Source organism: Podarcis raffonei, chromosome 9 (assembly GCF_027172205.1).
Source record: "Podarcis raffonei isolate rPodRaf1 chromosome 9, rPodRaf1.pri, whole genome shotgun sequence".
In the NCBI taxonomy this organism is placed as follows: domain Eukaryota; kingdom Metazoa; phylum Chordata; class Lepidosauria; order Squamata; family Lacertidae; genus Podarcis; species Podarcis raffonei.
In genome coordinates this window covers 61,679,681-61,700,374 of record NC_070610.1, presented here as the reverse complement: position 1 = coordinate 61,700,374, position 20,694 = coordinate 61,679,681, and the positions used below count along the sequence as shown (strand labels likewise).

The 20,694-nt window shown below is 45.2% G+C and overlaps 1 protein-coding gene and 1 long non-coding RNA gene across 5 annotated transcripts in view; one reads left to right on the top strand and one right to left on the bottom strand.

The window, feature by feature from the left end:
* UNC5C (unc-5 netrin receptor C) overlaps positions 1-8,443 on the bottom strand; it is a 305,057-nt gene extending 296,614 nt beyond the window's left edge. For all 3 annotated transcript variants that reach the window (XM_053404030.1, XM_053404031.1, XM_053404032.1), the window contains exon 1: positions 7,489-8,443. In XM_053404030.1, coding sequence (XP_053260005.1) covers positions 7,489-7,615 — 127 coding nt within the window. In that variant the 5' untranslated portion in view covers positions 7,616-8,443. The remainder of the gene's footprint in view (positions 1-7,488) is intronic.
* Positions 7,471-20,694, top strand: part of LOC128421352 (uncharacterized) — a 61,013-nt gene continuing 47,789 nt past the window's right edge. For both annotated transcript variants that reach the window (XR_008332292.1, XR_008332291.1), the window contains exon 1: positions 7,471-7,554. This is a non-coding gene — a long non-coding RNA (uncharacterized LOC128421352). The remainder of the gene's footprint in view (positions 7,555-20,694) is intronic.

Here is a 20,694-nt window from a genome sequence, read left to right as displayed (position 1 = left end):
TGCTGTGTGTGTCACCAGGGGACCTGAATGCTGTGCCACGAGGAGAATGGTTGCAGTACCTGACATCAGTAGAAATTTTCAGAATGCATAATTAAAGGCATAAGCCAGAAATGTTCAATAATCAGTTCATAGCAAGCTAAATGCAGAGATGATATATCAAAGTAAGGGAAGTTTAGTCGATAAGGGCATTTTGCCTACTTCAACCTGATATGTGGGGTTTAGTCTGGTAGTTATCTGAAATCTGGACTGCTATTTTATTGTTTCACTAAATAAAGTAATTGAGCGTTCACAGATCTGGACCTGCTAACACCAGTCTCCTGCGATACAGCTTTGGATGAGAGAAAGAAAGAGCATGCTATGCAGGGTTATTTATTTATTTAAAAAAGAAGGGCATCACAAGACACCTACAAATGAGAAAGGACCTAAAGATTTCCTATAGCTCAGGGGTGTAGTAAGTCACTTTCCATCCATCTTCATCTGGTTCTTTCCCCAGTTAAAAAAAGCTTTTCGAGTAGTATACTGTCTGGTCTTTCTCTGCTTCTCTCCACTCCTTTGATTTCCAGTGCTAGAATCTATATTCTTTGTACTGCAACCTTGAATACATACACAGCTCTGAGGTCACGGAGAAGAAGTGATCATACAAAATGCAAAGCACTGTTTAGGGAGAATCCTATCCACAAATGAGGTATCCTGTTCCCTATTATCACCATGGCCTTGCTCCAAGTTTTAATCTCTTATGAAGCATTATTAGCAAACATACAGGGAATAGGAACTTCACAGTGGTGGCCCCATTTTATAGAATTACTTTCCTAGGGAGAATTATCACAGCACTCCCCTGCTTGCGTTTAGAAGCCAGTTTATGGCCACAGTCCTATACAATCATAGTGCTCACAAGCAGAAAGTACATGTACAGTTTGAGATGTTATGAATGTGTTTCCTGCAGCTGATCATCCTCCTTTATAGCAAATAGAGTACTAAAGGGAAAAACAGCTTGCCTGGTCTGCTAGATCACCTGCTGTGGTAAAAGTTTTCAAAATAGCTCTATTCTCCCATGTCCACATATTACTAGAAGTATGTCCTAAAGATGCAACAGTGCACACAATTAGCCTGCGTAAATCCCACTGAGGTCTATGGGATTTATGCAGTTGATTTGTATGCAGGAGTGCAGCCCAAGTCATTTCTCTTTAAGAAAGTCTTACGGAAATTTCATCATAAGGGATAGGTAACAGCTGGCTCTGCTTTTCTTAATCTGACATTATGGTTTTATTTTATTACGTTCTGTAGCTTTTACTTTTCATGTATATTACTGCAAGTCACTGTAAGTTACCCTGAACTTATAAAGTACTGTATAGATATTATTATATATATAACTGCATTGTTGTTCATTTGTGTGACTCCTTGGCTAAGCCCTATAAAAGTGAATACGGTACTCCAAGGCCCGTAAGTTGTAGCTCACACCTAACAACTTCTCCCCAAGAAATATCACAAGAAATCTTGGCAGCTTGAAGAAGTCAAATATGCACACAGCCTGAGATGTTAAAATAAAGATTAGTAATACAATAGAAAACTATAATTATTTTCCCAGTTAATTATAAACATAGTTCTTCCTAATGCTTTATCCTCAGTGGTTTATTCGTATGCTGAGCAGCACATCTCTCTAGGGAGAGGGCTAAAAAAAAATCCATCAATTTCTCAATTAGTGAATTTGTTTTCCAAGTTGTAGTGGAAAGAGAAAGGAGAGGGCTCCAGAATTGCCCAAGGCATCCATGCCCTACTTCAAAAGATCAAGAGAAGAAACAAGGCAAAACGCTTGATAATTATGAAAATCATTCCAGGGTGTACAGTTTTTTGAGACAAAAGAAAAGACCCAATTTACTTACTAAAATGGAAAAACTAGAAGAAGTTTTCATTTAAATCATTCATTTAATTGGGTTTGGATCCTACAAAAGCAAAGCCAGGTTTGAAATCTGAGTTCTCATGAGACTGGCTGTCTAATTCTCATGGTGCAGTGCACTATGGAGTCAAGAGTGTCGCCATAAGCTTTAGGGAGTCTTTTTTTAAGCCAGAAAAAAAAATTGTGATGCAAAATTCAGCTAAAGAGGAGAGAGAATATTGTGGATCCAGTAACATCCCCCTGCACCCCATACTACCCCTTCTCAGACTTTGATCCTCAGATGATGTGTAATTCCAACCCCTATTGTTCCTGACCTCCAGCTTCACTGACAGGCGATGAAGAGTGTTGTAGTCCAACAACATCTGGGGAGCCACATTTTGGAAATGCTATTCATTGACCATAGTGTCTGCACAGAGTTCTATGTGCACAGGGTCCTATCCTGTGCAGGTCTCTGTGTAGATATTATGATCAGTATAACACTGGGCCCATTAGTGGGATGGGCTCTGCGACCATGACTACAATCCCTCCCTTGATATCCTCTGTAAACATCTGCATAGGACAACATGCATCATTATATCAGTTGAAGGAGCAGGGGAACCTGTGAACCATCCAAATTTGTAGCAAAAATATCAGTCTCCTATGGTCCATTACAATATCTTGGTCAAATAATTAAAAAGAAAGTGTCATGGATTTTTGTTCAGCCCTTGCTTTAATGCTTTCTCAGTTGGTATCTGCTCTCACATATTTGTGACTAAGAGAAAGTCAGGAAAAGAGAAAGCTTCATGACCACCTGGTAAGAGTTCCAATGGCTATGCTTCATTCTCCTCTTTCTGCAATGGTTTTCACCTATGTATTTATTACATCCACTATTCTATTTCCAGGACATCTTATAGTAGGTATAGTGAGCAGGACTCCTCTTTCATTCATTACACAGTTTAAATTAAATCAGAATGCCATATACAGTTAAGATTGAATGTGCCCATATGAAGTTAACAATCATAATATTATTAAAATTGCACGGGAAAAGCAACATGCATAATTGAAAGAGAGAGTGAAATGTAAAACGTTAACATTAGCTAACCACTACATGAATGTTCTCCACAGATGAGGACAACAAAAAGTCTTCCACATCCACACACTCCTGCAATTCCCTCTGCCTACAGCTGCAGAAACTTTTCTACAGGTAATCCTGTGCCAACCCTAACTCTAGTTGTAATTACCGAATGTGAAAAACAAGAAGTTCACACAGAGCATCGTTAACACCACTATTTACACATCATAAGCCAGATGTGAAATGCAAACGCAAAGAAAGGAGAACAGCTTTATTTTAGAGCACTTGAATAAGGACCAGCCTTGCTATGAAATAATGCAGATCTCTCAAACCTTTGGACTCTGAACTCCATAACCCAGCTATCTCATCACCATATGATTGCAAATAATATTCAAGCACAGCTGTATGTATGCAATGTGCTGCTCCATGGTCGGTTATTATTATTATTATTATTAAGGTATGAATCCAATACTGGTATTAGAAGAGGGTTAGAAAAGGGCATGTCAGGTTCCTCCTAAAACAAGCTAATCAAAAATGGAGGCACATATGAGAATAAATTGCTGTAGAAAGGAACATTAATATATTTCAAGACTCTGCAGTTTCCAAGTTAGCTTAGCAGTCTTGGTGGCTACATTACAGCTATGACAATGGAAGAATCGGTACCTCTGACTCTGTCAGAGCTTCACAGCACTGCAACTGAAATAATGTGAAGCAGTTGTACCAGACAGCAGATTCCAGAGGGGGCGCTATTTTGCCATCTTCAGTCTTGCTCATCTCTAAGAAAGCAGTCCAGTCCAGAACACAGGGAAATGTTTTTAGCTTCTTTCTTCACATTCAAAAAGATTGAAGAGTAGCACTGACTTCTAAGTTCACCTACATGACACCCCAAAACAGTCTCTCAGTATAAAAAATAAAGTGATCCAAGAGATCGTCATGCACAATAAACCTAGTAGCGCCAACTTCATAGACATCTTAATAGTGGCGACTTTATTGATCCCTAAAGTGGCAGTCCTCCAGACTCCCAAGACCCACAGGAATTCTTTGGACCACAGAAGTTTTTAATACAGTCGGGTTGCTGTTGTTGTTTTTTATATTAAAAAAAGTTGAAAAAGGCATGTTGTATAATTGATGTCACTGTTTTCCATTTAACATAAAAGATTTTTTTTAAAAAAATAGTTTATTGAAATGCTTTACAAACTGCATATCCAAGATTTGGGGGGATTCCTGTGAATTCCCTGAACCTGAAAGAGGAAATATGCCCACACTGAAAAGGATTCTGGTACTGACTTTATTGGGTGCTCTATGCAAAGAAACCTAACTGGACAATATTCCAGGTGTCCTGGGAAACACCTATCCTTGTTGTCTTCTGTGGGGCCCTCTATGCACACAATGTTTTTTCAGCTGTTGCTGAAAATGTGAATTTCTGGTGTGTGCCTCTTTTACCCACTCCACTCCTTTTACCATGGTAACAATGAAAACAGCTTTCTCAGCTAGCTTTAATGAGACTGCTTGTTGTTATTGTATATATGGCATATAGCTCAACACATGTATGGAACTTCTTTCCATCATTTGTTATTGAGCCAACTGGTGTGTGGCAAGGGAAGTTCAAGAAGGCACTCGCTTAAAACATCTTGCAAAGGAAATGCCTTGTGATGTAGAAGCCAAGGCAAATACAATGTAGAGACCTGATGCTCTAGTGCAAGGTTAGTCAGAATGTAGCAAAACATTCCCGGGGACACAGAGATAATTCTGAAGGAGATATTTTACAGTCATCTTCAGGCTATAATAATAGTAATAAAATGGCTGCGGATTTATTCTCAGTTTAAAAAATGAGCTAGTGATATATATCTCTGTGTGATGGTGCTACTCTCTATATGTACACAGGCAAATTCTTTGGGCGACGATTATGTTTTAGGCGTGCAGTGAAAGAGGTGGCAGGCAAGGGGGCTTAGAAACCAATGGAGGAACATTTCAGGAAAGCTCTTTTCCTGCTGAGCAAAGCAAAAAGGAGAAAGAAGGATGAACTCCCAGGCACCTCAGCCTGCCAGATATAGCTAATATAAGAAGAAGCACTAAGCAATTCAACTAATTGTCCCATTCATAGTGCCGTGCCCCCTCCCTTTCCAGTACTAATCAGATTATCTTCCCATTTGGCTATCTCTATGGAGCCTGCTTTTGTTCCCCAATTAACCCTTTTATTTGTTTGTTTGATGTTATGAGATAAAGACAGTGCCAGCCTTTCAACATGAGTTGGAGCCTTATCAGCTTCTCTCATTAATTCGTTCAGTGAATATTCAGGGGTGAGGGTCTCTCCTTCTGGCTTCCTCAGTCTTATATCAGGAAAACCAGCTTTCATTTTATATATATATATATATAAAGTTAGTTGGCACCTGTCTGTCTGGGGAGACAACAGAAGAGCATGTTTGTTAAACCTAAAAAGCCACCCTTCTGCTGGTGCCTAATCCTTCACATGGAAACTGGCTCCCCCGAAAGGTCCAGCAGAAGTGTGATGTCTGTCTCTCCTCTTGTTTTTGTGCTGGGGTTCAAAGGAGCTGAGCCAACCAACCAGTTTTGATGCTGCCCAGAGACTGCAAACTTTGCAAAGGGTCCTTTTCATGGGGATGTCAGCAAAGGAACATCAACAGGGTACTGTGCACTCCTGGTATATACACAAATACTTAAGTTCATTTTGCTCTAGGAATTTCAGCAAAACTTAACATTCTGACTCAAGTGGGGGGGGGTTGTTTCTGATAGCATTGTCCACATACTAATATTTGGGATGGGGCAAAAAAAAAATCTCCCCAAACCCTGAGGGCTGGAAGTGTTAAGCAAGAGGTCACTTGCTCTGGAGGTGCCTCTCAGACATTTTTTATGCCTACGGTGGAAAACATAAATAGTGCCTTGAACTACTGTTCTAATATGGTACACAATCCATCAGGAAATTCTCCTTCACAAGTCCCCAGTTGAAATACATAGCATCTGAGAGAAGGGAAGCATTGTGTCCAGCTCCTGTTCCTTTTGATTAAGGGCTTGCCCCAGGCACCTTGCCCAGGAATGCTTCCCCACTGGATTCTACCCCATGGGGCAGATCTGTCTCTCACTCAACTCTCCTGCCCTCCCACCCTTCATGGCTGCCAAAACCTGCCACTTGAAGTGGCTGTCTCTCACTTTGGCTCATGTTTATAGAGCTGCCCCTGGCATGCAAACGATTCACTCTCTCTGAAGTGTTCCTGCTGAAAGTCAAATTCGAGAGGGGTAGCCCTGTTAAGTCTGTTTCAGCAGATCAAACACAGAGAGATGGAGAAAGAAGGTGATGGGCAGAGAGCCAGCCTTGTGGCACCTTATAGGCTTCTGCCACAACAAACCTGCCAGTTATTAAGGTGGCACAAAACTAGGCAGGCGACGTCTCCTAGCGAAGTCAAAGAAAATGTGTTGGACCTAGAGGAGTACCTCTGGCTGTCATCAATTCAGCTGAGGGTGTGTGGGGGATTTCAAATGGTTTTCTGCAGCGCTGTTTTTCTAGAAAAAGAGCTGCTGGAACTCACCGTGAACACTCCCGCGGTTCTCTTGTCATGGAAAAGACACATAGCTGCATAGCAACACACGCTCAGAGAGAAGCCGGGACACATGAAGCGAAAGCCCCGGGTGCTACTGGCAAGGCCGGCAACAACCCTTTCCTTTCTCCTTCCCCAGATATGCCGAGGGGAGGCGAGGGCACGGGGGACATGCCCCGCCTGGCATCCTGAACCTACTCTGCTAAACTGCGAAGTACAGGCGCCTGCGTAGCAGCACAGCTTCACTCCGGGCCGCTTCCAACACTCCCTTCGCCACTCGCGTTTCCAACGCCTCACCCGAGGAAGCGAAGCGGTCGAGCTCGTCCCTCACTCACCTATATATCTACACACTTTCCAGCTCCAACCAGAGGAGATCGCGGGTTTCCCCCCCACAGTCCTAGAGATCAAGCTGGATTAGGGGAGAGTCCCTCTCGCTCCCCATCTCCTGGCGAGGGGAAAGGGGGGGAGAGCCTCTTTTCGTAAGTTTCTCCCTTGCAGAAGCTGCGTGGATGGAGAAGGAAGAGGCGAAGGTGTGTGTGCGCGCGGGGATGCCTGAAGACATCCATCCACACATCCTTCTCTCTCAGGAGCCACCAGCCCCATGCGGCGCCTCGAAGGCGGCAGTTCTAAGGCTCGGGAGACGGGTCCCCTTTTGGATTCGTCGGCACTGAACACCGAGTAAACACGCCCCAAAGGTGTCGGGGCCACTTGGGCAGAGGAATGTAGAAGTAGCGATAGCGCTTAACGAGAGAGGTGCTCCTCCCCACCCCCGTCCCGAGCTGGCCCTGCAGGTATCCATTAACCTGTGGAGAGGTGAGCGAGGAAAGCGCTCGCTCTCGCCTTTGCGGGGTTCTGCGGGGAAGATGCACAGGCGGGCAGCGCCACTCAGTCCAGCCTGGGCTGGGCGGCCAGCGGGCCGGGAAAGAACTCTGAGAAGCCGAGAGAGGCAGGCAGGCAGGCGCCGCCTGGCCGAACAAGGGCAGTCTTACCTTGCGCGGCGGAGCCGGGGCTGCTGGCGCTCAGGATGGCCAAGGCGGGCAGCACGAGCATTTGCAGTAAGTATCCCAGTCCCAGTCCGTAGCGGGCGGCGGCGGCGGCTTCCAGCCCTTTCGCCATGGCTGCTGCTGCTGCTGCTGCTGCTGGGGGAAGCAGCCAAACCCCAAAGCCGAAGTCCAGCTCGCCGGTGCCCCAAGCCCACCCTCCCGCCCCTACTTTCTCCGCGGTGATGGGCTGCTGCGTCGGCCACGGGCCCACCTGGAAGCGCCGCCGCCCTCGCGACTTTTCCGGAGGGCGAAGCGGAGCGGGAGCAGTTGGCGAAGTGGCCCGAGACTTCAGAGAGAGGCGCTGCCTCGCTTCGCCTCAGGAGAGGAAGCGCGCGCGGCGGCGGCGGCGGCAGCAGCGCCTTCAGGCAGGCGGCACACTTGGGCACAGAGGGGCGCGCGCGGGTCTGAGGTGGAAGTAGAAGCAGCCACTCCGAAACGGGCTTCTCCCGCCAGCCTCGCCGACTCTCTTCCCTCAGCCGCCTTGACTTGGCCGGTAGACCCAGCTGGGGCTGCTCCTCAAGCAGGACGGGCGCCCTTTCGCCCCAAGCGCGAGCGGCAAGAGCGGGGTCCGGGCGGCGGGAGCTGCTGCTGCTGCTGCTGCTGCGAGGTGAGCAGGAATGGTCATTTCATAGTCTGGCCAAGAAGTCTGAGGGAGCTGGAGATGGCAGAGGCGGGAGGACCGGGGGGAGCGCCTCCGGCTCCGGCAGCATCCTTCTTCCCAACTCCGGCCGCGGGGACTCAACTGGAGGCGAGGCGAGGCAGCCCCGCAGAGGCACACGCCCCTGAGCACGGCGCTGCCTGCGTGAAGGCGAAGCGAGAGCGAGAGAGCCGGCGCGCTTTCCCCCTCTGCCTCTCCCCCCCTCGAATGTGGTACACGAGCTGCGGAGCGGAGCCCTGGCGGAGGCACAACGCGCTCTAGCCAATGGAGCGCCGCTTTCCCAGGGACACTTGCAAAACCGGAGCTGGACTCGCGGACGGTACTGGCTCCTCCCCCTGGCTGCTGCTGACGCGCTTCCCTCAACTCGAGAGTAGTAAGACGGTTGAAGGGCAGCGATCCTGAACGCAAATATGGCATGTGTTGCAATCCTATACACACCACTGGGAGTAAGTCTTCTTCACTCATTGGGGTTTACTCCTAAGTAGGCAGGTATAGGCAGGTTGGACACTTACTTGAAACCAGACGTGGGTAAGAAGGATAGATGTTGATATTGTGCCTTTAAAAGCCCGCATGCTGTGATTAGGGGGGGATGAGAGTAATAAGGGAAAGGAATCTCACCACACCCAGAGAACAGATTTCAGCAAAGGTTCTCACCGCTGATGCTGAATGGTGACCACACCCAGAAAACAGCGGAGCTTCTCATTTAAGTGGCTGTTAATCCCAAACACTAGAAATCCTAATGAATTTAGAGAGATTTGTTTCTGAGTAAACATGCTCGGAAATGTGCAGCTGTGTGAGTAAACAATAGGAATATATTCATGAGACTGGATTCATGAGGGATACACCCACCTCTGGGCTCTTGCCTTTGTGGTGTCAGGTGTCCTCTAACAGCTGTAAAACAAGAGCAGCAGTTTTTTTATACTACCTATGTTATGTCTCTTTGGAATGAGATAATTCTAGACCTTTGCCACAAAATGCAAAGGAAGTAAAATAGTGCTTTTGAACTGCTAGGTTGGCAGGAGCTGGGACAAACCACTGAGCCTCTTGGGCTTGCCGATTGGAAAGTTGGAGGTTCAAATCCCCATGGAGGAGTGAGCGCCTGTTGCTCTGCCCCTGGAATGGTGCTGCCAGACAGAGTAGGCAATAATGAACTACATGGGCCAAGGATCTGATGTGGTCTATGGCAGGCAGCTTCATGTTTTAAAGCCAATATTCTCCAGGAGAGAGAGAGAGAGAGAGAGAGCTGCTGCCCTTCCTATGGAGACAAGCTGCAGCTTGGTTCCCTCCAGATTTTTTATGTGTATTTTATTTATAATATTTATTTTCCACATTTTACAAGAAAATCCACCCAGCTGCTATCTGCTAGAAAGAGGCAGATATTATCCCTTTACCTTCATCTAGTTCCATAGAATAATAAAATGTAGAGTTGGAAGGAACCATAAGGACCATCTAGTCCAACCACTTGCAATGCAGGAATCTTTTGCCCAATGTGGGGCTTGAACCCACAACCCTTAAGGTTAATAATAATAATAATAATAATAATTTATTATTTGTACCCCCACCCATCTGGTTAAGAGTCACATGCTCTACCAACTTGCACTTCTTTGCCTGTAGTGGATGCAACAGGACACTGTTTGTAAGAGTGGGGTGAGTCTGGAGCCTGTGTATGGTTGTTATTGCCAGATCAGATCTCCTTCTTGGGAACTCATTGCCTGGCCTTGTGCTTGTGGTGGGGATAACATCATCATAGTAGAGCAATGGGGTATTTGTATAAGGCTGCAGCCATGTGAGTACCATCCCTGGGGAAGAGCATTGTGAAGACCTGGCAACACACCAGAAGACACCAAGCACTGCCAGGCTTGAACCTATAGGCTGTAGTGAGGCTCTTTGGTCTGGAGAAGGCTACTTTACAGTCATTTCCTTTGGAATATAAAGAACTACTGCGTCAATAAAGTGGTTGACCAAAGGGGAGAACAAGAAACCTGAAAATGTTGTAAATAATGTTCCAAGGGGCTTCCTATGAAATACCCTGAAGTGATTGACAATGAAAGCATCTATCTATCATTGATGGATTGATTGATCGATCTCCATTATAGATACTAATTAGGATAAGAATCTCCACTTAAAAATGTGCTGAGAAAGGTTGTCCAACAGACACCAGCGACAGCACCTGACTGGTGTATTATGGAAGGGAGAAACAAAGGGTAGGTGCAAGGGGCCTTCTCCTGCAGAGAATAAGGGACAATATGATCCTTCAGTTCCCATATATATTCTTCTGAGGATTTCTGCTTGGGGCAGTTGTATGTTCTGCCTACTGAGTCAGGAAGAGCAAAACATTTATTTCTTGATTAGCTGTGTTGATCCTGTTGTCTGGCCAAAATACCTGCCTGTGATCCGTACAGCTGCTTTTAGGCCAGCTAATGTAAAAATGGATTGCCTCAGTAATAATCAAAACCTGTCAACTATGCCTAGAGTGTTTGGTTTGCTTAGTGGACAAACAGAGCTAGAGGGGTTAAGATGCTTGCAAACAATTGTCAAAAGCCTATTATGTGGGTCACTGCATTGTGCTGTAATGCACAACTTCTTGTTCTGTACCTGTAGATGCTGCTGTGGCTTTAACCAATAAAAGCAAAATAAACTTGGCTAAACACGGCCTGATTTGACTTGGAATGTTTGTGATTATATTTTTGTAAAATCCAGAGTCCATTCCAAGAGAATATGCATCTCCTAGGGAGCAAAACATTGAGCAGGTTCTCAAGAATACATTTTTTGTTCTGAGTGGGCTCTGGTGACCTGCAAAGTTAGGCACACTATGACTGCGTATGCATTACCAGCTGAAAATGCAGCTAATCTGTTGTTTTTCTCAGATGGGATCTAAACTTGGGGGGGGGCATAGTGTTTTCTAATAAATTACAGGATAGATTTAGGATAGATTGTTGCTAAGGCTGTGATGGGTACAGAGTAACAGGAGTGTGTACACAGCCTATGTGTAGGGCAGAAGCTTGTATCCTGTTTTTGTGTTTTTGAGATGAAAGACCTCCAGATTCTTGGACTACCCAATGCATGGCATTCCTCCTTTCACCATCAGTCAGCCCCCTGTTTGTAGCTCTCTATTTTCAATAGTCTGGGAGTCATGACCAGATGGCAGTATTGGTAGCAATTTTTAGACCCAGACAGTTTAAGGACTTTTCCCTAAGTCATGCATGAGGAGCGGATGGTTCCCCCCATCATTTTGCAGTTTGCCAACCACGTAGCCACTCCCCGATAACTTCCTGTTCCTTCAGTTACCATGCAGTTCTTAGAGGTAACATCTGGAAGAAAGCCCTTTGTGATTCCTGCTATACTGTAATTGTAGCAATAGGGAAATGAAAAAAGGATCTTTGCTGCAAAGCTAACATTTGAATAAGGAATGAGAAATGAAACCAGAATGGATGTGCAAATCTTTGTTTGTTGTGGAAGACAAAGTATTCCAAAGGAGTCAGAGGCTGATCCACTGAACAAATCCATAAAGTAGTGGAGATGAACTGTGATGGCCAGATAGAGTATTAATACCCAAAAGGTAAAGACACTGAAAACTTGGACTTTCCCCAGCCATTAGAGGGTTTCACCTTCTTCACTGGGTGCTTGTCTCCAAACACATCCATGCCCAAATACACCCTTTCCCCTTCCTTGGTTATGAAATAGGATGTTCCTTGATTTGTTTTTATTTTCCCCATATGTAAAAGAGTTCCAATTATGACAAAATTGGCTTTCTGAATGAACATGTATTTTTGTTTTTGTTTTTTACTAAATATGGTCAAATTGCTTGTCTGGAAAGTGTCCTTGAACTTTGATCTTACCTCTTGTTTGCTTAGATAGAGTGGGGTTTGTGGGTTTCTGCAAAAACTAGCATACACATTAGTTATTCCAGGGGCAAAACTAGGCTTTATTTCAACCCATGTCAAAGAACCAGTTTGGCACCCACACTGACACATTTGTGTACACACACACACACAGGCTGGGAGCCTCAATGGTGCCCCTTTGGAGGCTTCAGCCAGGGCAAAAAAACCTGGCTACCCCCCCCCCCCCCGCTACGGCTCTGGTTATTCTGTCCATTTTTTGTTCTAGCCCCACCCAGTATTGGCTTCTGGCCCCGGGAATGCTGCCCAGATGGGACTGTGGACCTCAAACTGAAAATGTTTCCTCACCCCTGCACCAGATTCAGTGTAGGAAGCCTATTGTTTTCCTCTGTTGAGGGCCACGTTCTCTCATGGTTGGTCTGCTACAGGTTCCATGCCAGTGGTGAGTGGGGCTGAAGTCATTGGGAGGAAGAGCCAGAGCAAAACGTCTGTGGAGTCACCCTATCTTCCTCATTCTGTCTCTTCCTCTTCCTCCTCCTGGCCCAGCTGCAGTGCTGGGAAACAAATCACTCTTGCCAGAGATCTGACCTAATAGTTGGCAGGTGCCCTTTCAAATTAGGCTGAGGACTGCATGTGGTCCAAGGCATTACCAGAGAAATGTACGGAGGATGATATGAATTAGCAGGGGTCATGAATCCTCCCAAACATTTATTTCGGCCCTTAAACTGATTCTTAAAAGACATATGCAGTGGGAAAGCAGTTGGCTGTAGATACTTCTGTGTTCCTTTGCTGCATACACTTTTCTGCAATTAACTGATCTCCTAAATGCACACCATTTATGTAGTTCCCATTCACCATTTACAGAAGTGTAGAATAAAGCACTAGCCCTCTGCTCTCAATAATGTGCTGTTTTAATGTGCATGTGCAATATTCCCACTTGTGGAATGCTTTCCCCTGGTGGCCTCGTTAACATCCTTTTGGTGCCAGGTAAAAACGTACATCTTCTCCCATTTAATCTGACAGGTTATGATGTTTTTGCCATTTATTGATGATATGTCTTTTGCTGCTGAAGTTTCTGCTGCTGTTCTACAGGGTTTGTTTTATAGATTACCATAAAAGCCATACAGTAACATATTGCTCTTTTTCTGATGTTATGTTACACTTTAAATTTTGCAAGTTGCTTGCAGATGCCTTATGTGGCAAGTGACTTATAAATCGAAACAGTAATAACAAGTTAATATATAAAGAGAAAACAAAGCACTCTACTTCTTCTACTTCTTCCTATGAGATTATCCCATATAAATCCCAAAGGGAGTTCTCCTTTCTAGAATCCAAGCAGCTGTGAGTTACATTATGTGCCATCAAATAGCGAGAAAAAGGAATGGAAACAACTTTGTGCTACTATGTATGAATTGATTATTTTTTATATAATTGCTAAAGGCACCAAATGGAAACAAGTTTTTTTCAATAAAACCATGTGTCTTGGTTGGTATCTTGCAGCCAAACTAGACTCTGGAGAGCAAGCAATGGTTACAGGCAAGCAGGGGTGCCAACTGGCATAAAATATGGGTGGGGGCAGGTAACCACTACCCCACGTAATTGATCACAAGACGCAGCACTATTTGAATAGAAATGCCCATCAACTTTGTGGAGGCCCAGCCCCCTCAATTATTTTAGGGGGGGGTCGGTTCTTAGGAGTTGGCTCCTATGCAGGCAAGAATGTGCTGGACCTGGACAAATTACAAGTATCTGCAAAGATTTGATCAGTTGCATGGGCGTAGTCATGATTTTGTGTGCCGGGGGGGGGGGAGAGAACCGACGTGATTGGTCAATTAGTTAAGTATTTCTATTGTTTTACTTGGGGGGGCAGCAGCCCCCTTGGCTTTGCCCATGACCACCTGCCTATTCCTACTATAGATCACCTTTAAACTAGCATGCAACGTCGGATCGCAAACTGACAATGAACCGACTTTCCCTACTACCTAGTGGAGTGGAATTGAAAATGCTCTTTTCTTTTTTTAATGGTTCTTCTGTAATGTGACGGTGCCTCCCTTGCTTTGTATATATCTTTCCGCCGATTTAGTTTAAATGCTGTGCACCGATATCCTCATTCATACACACGTCTCCATCCCTCTGTATTTTCAAGCCACTCTGCCCACGACGAAGTATTATAGAAATGGAGAGGGGTGATGTAGGACCGGGGGTATCCTGATTCCTAGCCGAGCCCTCGTTCTACCTAACGGCTTGCAATGCCCCAACCCCCTTCTCTACCTGGCTTGTCCAAAGTTTAAGCCCCACTGGGTTCTCTGGGATTTACTCCCAGATAAATGCGCACAGCATTGCGGCCTTCGCGAAACTCCGAGCAAATCGGACGCGGCTGCTTTTGAGCTGCGCAATCGGAGCCCTGTTCCAAATTCGCTTCTCTCCCTCGTCGTGCCCTGCCGATGGAAGTCGATCCAGGCTCCCTCGCCTACTAGCACCGACAGGGTCGAGAAACCTCAAATCGCGGAGAGTCAGAATGCTTTGAGATTTCTCTCCCCCGCAAGCCGCACCACCACTTGACCATAGAAGCCCCGGACTGTCGCGCGTCGATCCCGCCTCAAGTGCCTCCGCACGAGAGGCTTCCGCGTAGGCAGGGCAGCCCAGAGTGTGCCGGTGCGCCTGTCGGATAGATCGGAAGCAGGGCGCGAGAGCCTCTTGATCGAACGCAGGAGCCGAGGTCGAAGCCTCGGCAAAGGAACGCTCTGCCCACCGCCCGTACAGCCGAAGGAGTTTCGCGTTCCCGCAAGACACCAGCAAAACCCGAGCTGGATTCCTTGATCGGAATGGCGTCGCCATGTCCTGCGGTAGAAACACGGGGAAAGAAGGTCGGCTCAGTTTGGGGGTCTCCCCCCTTTCCCAATAAGCTTCAGAGTGTGCTTGATGTTCTTCGCGTGACGACAACAGCAGAAGGCAAGGATGGTAAAGGGAACCGAGAGCGGGGAAGGCGAATCACCTTGCCTTTGCCGGGAAAGAAGCTCGTGCAGAGCTGACTTACCCGAAGGGCAAAAAAGGAGACTTCTGGGAAGTCTCCCGAGACTTTCACACAGGTGTGGTGAGTCTTTAGCCTTCCAGGTGCTGCAGAACTTAAACTCCCATCAACCCCAGCAGACATGGCCAATACTCAGGGGTGATGGGTGTTGTAGTTTAGCACCATCTAGAGAGTCAAAGGTCTTCCAAACCTGCGTTTAACAGGTCCTTCGCAATTGGAAGTCCAACACATGCTGCTCTGCCTAGCAAGGGAAAATATTGTGTTATTTGTTACATTATTTGCAGCTGCAGTTTTGCTGCTGCATCGGAGGTAGGGAACCTCAGATCCAGGGGATCAATGTGGCCCTCCTGAGAGCTTTATCTAGCTCTCAGGAATCTCTGCATTCCATGCCATCTACATATGTTCTCTCCTCAGCCTTGCTTTGCACCTTCCGTGAGTGATTTTGCCTGGCTGGAATGTGTCCCTGAACTCTGGGAACACCTCTTTCTTCTCTGGGTGGAGGCTCAAGACGGATGTGAGACAGCTGTGCATAGAAACTAGCCTACTGTGTAAAGGTAAAAATTATCCTTGTTGCTCTGTCCACTTTTGCCTTTGGCCCCACTCACCACTGGTCTGTGGCCCATGGGAGACTGCCCAGAAGGGAAAGTGATCCTCACCTCCCCACTCCACTTGGCCATAAAAGGTTCACTCTCCTTTGGTATATGAAGTTAGAGTAGGGGAGTCCCGCCAGAAGAAAAAATAGCTAGTGTTGTGAAATCATTAAGATTCTGATGCCCAAATGTCACTTGAACCACTTATTCACTAGATGGCTGCCCTTAGGCAGTCAGGGATAATACTAAGACACTTTGAAGGGTTTGAAGATTTATCATCATCATCAACATCATTGACTAACAGCAGTCTTCAGCCTCCATTTCTTATGTAACCAAGATTTCACCACCCACACAAGAGAGAGAGAGATGCAGTTTGGGCAAACTCCAGGGAACCTCAAGGCTTGCTGAGCCACAAAGCATCTTTAACTTCCCCTTAAGTAGGGAAGCTCCTCAAGACTGAACATGCTTGGTGGCTGTCTGATGCTTGGGTGACAACACTGAAAAATGGGTTGGTGGTGATGGAACGGCCTGGTCGGAATACTGATGTTTTCCCTAACCAAAAGTCATTTGTGTGTGTGTGGCGGGAAAGGGAGTAGGTTTGTTTCACAAGAGTTCCAAATAAACTTTAATTGTGCCACTTAAATTTGTTGTGTGATTGAGTTCTACCCCAAAATAGTCTGGAAGTACCTTCAATCCATTCACACTTTGTTAATCATTACTTTTTGAGGGAGAAAAATGGTACTCTAACTGTTGTCAGGATTTCAGTTACCACAGAGTAAGTGCCACTAAATTCAGTGGGTCTTACTTTTGAGGCTATATATATATAAGATCAGACTGAGCCTATATGGAATAACCCAGGGCCTATCCAAACGGCCATTTGTTAAAGCTGAAACAGGTCTCTCTCATGACTCTGCAACTCAGTTTTTATCCAGGGACATTTTCAAATATCCACTTAGGCACCCATGAAATCTACACAATCACTTTCCACACAGCCAACACAATAGCTATCTATATCACATTTTCCAAGATACAGAGCTCTATGCTTTGGTCAGAAAATGTGATACACATAGAAAAGTATTGTGCAGGAAGATAAAGACTGATGACTTTGCATCAGCATGCATGCAATATTCATATGGATCTCTACTGGGAGATACAGTCCATCTTTTTGAGACAGGAGACTGGTAATTATGAGTATTGTGATGAGTATACAATAGCCTAAACATAAAGTTTCTGGTAAAGACATAATAATGACATCATTAAAAAACATTATGCATTAATGCATAATATGTAACAAAAATCAAAATCACCATAAAAGCATAATGAAAACAGAGTTCAGAAAAATCAAAGGTGTATATTATGTGTGGTACATTTTGTTATGCCTCATAATAATGAGAAATATGTATGAGCACAGGTCAAATAGTTAACCTAACTTCCATTTTTGGAAGCCAGACATGTTCTTTGAGTTTAGATGTGTTCCATGTACGCCTTATTCCTCATATTATTCTCAGTGTGTATTAATGACTTGTCCCAAAGTACAGTTGTCACCCATGGCTAAGCCTAAGGGCCTACCCTGAAATATCAAAGCCACCTCACATGTAACTTTTTCCCTGCATGGGTGTAGGAAAATGTGTCACGTGTACCTGGGATTTTCCATTGTCCATGGTTGTTTACATGGTGGGATCCATAAATATACATTTCCCTTCCTGTTCCTCTCTACACTCAGATATACCCTTGTAGGGAGAATGTTATGCATGAAGAGGCTTTCCAAGGCCTAAGGTGAAAGTCTTGAGGAGACCCAAAGCCCAGTTTCACAGTGTCCTGGAACAGATCTCTTTTCTGTCTGTCTCAATCAGGTCCAGAAGACTTTGTGAGCGTTTGCTGCTTCAGGACCTCAAGTGAATAAATATGTATAAAGTCAACTAGAATGACACAAAGAGCATGAACCAGATGGGCCAGATGGCTTCAGGCAGAATATGACTCGATCTGACATAGGGTATTTCCTTAGGGCCTCGGTAAGCCATTTTCCATCTTTGAAGTTTGTCTCTCTGTGTGTGATAATAGGTACTAGGCAGAGGATGAGCAAGGTCTGAGTAATGTGTAGTGGGATCCAGCAACTTGTCAGTGCTCTGCTGGGTGCTAATGCTGATAACAGGAATCGTTGACCAAATAGCTTGTCCTCTCGGGAGAAACACTGCGTGAATCATTATTAGCAAGGGAACACACAAGCATTTATTCTGCTTATACTGGGGAGTTCAAGCAGCTGACGTTAAGTTTCTAACTTGTATTGTTTATGAAAGATCTTAATGCTGAAGTGGAGAAGGATGACGTATTTGGTACAGTGCCATCCGGTTCTTCTTTGGTAGAGCACCTGTGTGGTGTAGTGGTTAGAGTGTTAGACTAGAATCTGAGAAACTGGGGTTCAAACCTCTACCCAGCTATGAAACTCACTGGATGGGACAGTCACTATCTCTCAGGTGGTTGTGAGGATGAAAATGAAAGGAGGGCCATAGATGCTGCTGTGAGCCCCTCAGAGGAATATAATGCAGTAATGAATAATGCAGTGTAAATAAACTTGAAAGGAGAATACTACTGTGATTCCCTCTGTTCCTCCTGCACCACCTCTGCTGGATATGCCACCCTACATAACAGGTATGATTTACTGTTTTCATTTCACTGGGAGGCTATTAAAAGTGACTGACCCACAAAAAGGGGAGAAGGACCTTGAGATCCTGGTTGGCCTTATAGTGAATTAGCTTTGATGAAGACTTGGGAGTCTGAGAAGGGCAGCATATGGTGGGTTATCTAATGTATTATTTTTGCATTTTTACTGTCAGGGTAGTTGAAGAGGTACTTGAAGGTTTTTCTGCTTCAGGTACCAAAGTAACCTGACCAGATTTGGATACTATGGACCAGGCTTCCTTAAACTCGGCCCCTCCAGATGTTTTCGGCCTACAACTCCCATGACCCCTAGCTAGCAGGACCAGTGGTCAGGGATGATGGGAATTGTAGTCTCTAAACATCTGGAGGGCCGAGTTTGAGGAAGCCTGCTATGGACCATTACTAGAGGGATGGGTGCTATTTGCTCCCTTGCCTCAAGCACCAAAATGTCTTGGCTAGGAAGCTGATTCTTTTTGATCTTGCTGCTCATGGGACCCACAGTTCTGTACAGTTTCCAAAACATCCTAGCTGTATCTGCTACATTTAAAGCATGGTCAGATATTTGTCTGAATGATACCTCTGTATCTGTGGACAGGGATTGGGACACACTCACAAACTCCACTCCCAATGTCTCCATGCATGTTGCCCAATGCGCTCAGCTCCTGATCATTCCCCTGCTGAGCAGGGAAGGTCTGCAGGAGTCCCTGATTGCCTGATGTTTTCTATTCACATTCAAGTGAACACAAGTAGACGTCTGTTGAAGACGTCCTCCACCCAACATGGCAAAAGTTTGCGTGTCCAGGGGAATGCTGAACACATCTATAGTCCCTTCCATATATGATTATAGAATGTTATAATACTCCAATGTGGCAAGAACGAAAAGGGAAATCCACTGCTTTGTAAAAGATGCCACTGAAAATGAAAGGAAAAAATAATCTTAGGAAGAATGAATATAGTATGATAGTTGAATATAATATGAAAAACAAGATGAAACCAAAGAGCACTGTATGTATCTGAAGGAGCGTCTCCACCCCCATCGTTCTACCCGGACACTGAGGTCCAGCGCTGAGGGCTTTCTGGTGGGTCCCTCACTGCGAGAAGCCAAGTTACAGGGTACCAGGCTGAGGGCCTTCTCAGTAGTGGCACCCGGCCTGTGGAATGCCCTCCCATCAGGTGTCAAAGAGAACAACAACTACCAGACTTTTAGAAGACATCTGAAGGCAGCCCTGTTTAGGGAAGCTTTTAATGTTTGATGCATTACTGTATTTTAATATTTTGTTGGAAGCCGCCCAGAGTGGCTGGGGAAGCCCAGCCAGATGGCCGGGGTATGGGGTTCACTGGGTGACCCCAGGGCCAGTTGCAGATTCTCGGCCTAACGTACCTCACAGGGTTGTTGTGGGGATTAAATGAGAACAATGTGCACACCTTGAACTCCTTGGGGGGAAAAAGGTCGGCTCAGAAGTGCTATGAATAATAAATAAATAAATAAATAACAGAATACAAGCAACAGAATTACTATTTGTTTCAATGGAGCAAAATTAGAGACAAAATATTAAAGTAAATAAAGTGTTAAACCACAAACTGGAGGGGGAGATCTTTGACCTACTCTGCTAACAGTATTCTGTATGTGAAACACAGCTAACCATAAATGTACATAGTAACTCCTTAAATTCCTTTGTCTACTTGGTTTTCCTTTGAAATAGCTTTGTAAAATAGACAACTTTTCAACAGAGAAAGAACTGAAAAATAAATTTATCGACTTCTGCCTCCCTTTTCCATTCCCGTGATGTAAGAAACTCTGCTGTTGGCTATACACAATACATTTAAAGCACCCCCCAAAGAATTATGGGAAATGTCTTTTAGGGGATCTGGGAATTGTAGCTCTGTAAGGGGTAAACCACAGTTCTCAGGATTTGGAGTGTGTGTGTGTGTGTGTTAAATATATGGTGAGACTGCAGCACAAATTAAGCCTTAAAACTTGAGAAAAGTTGCTAAAACTGAGTAGGAGAATCACTCCAGTCTATGGACTCAAACCAATGTTAATACAGGTCCCCCTCTCTTTAAATATTCTGCAAATAAACCCAGTTCTCCCTCCCTGCTCCTGTCCATAACATCTCCTGGCTGAAGAGTTATACACACATAGGCAGAAAACATACAGCTGTCTTTGCCTCGGAGCCTTCCATTGCTTTTGGCCTTCAAGTTCACGGATAAGTAAAGCTCCTGGCTCAGCAGCTTGGCAAGCTTGGTTTTGAAACATATGGCATGTGACAGGCTGGAGTTGGACAGCATTTGCTTGGCCCATAGATTGCTTCTGATTCATGGAGTTCCATCAGACGCTCGCTGTGGATGTGAGCATGCCATGCGTTTGTGCTCAGC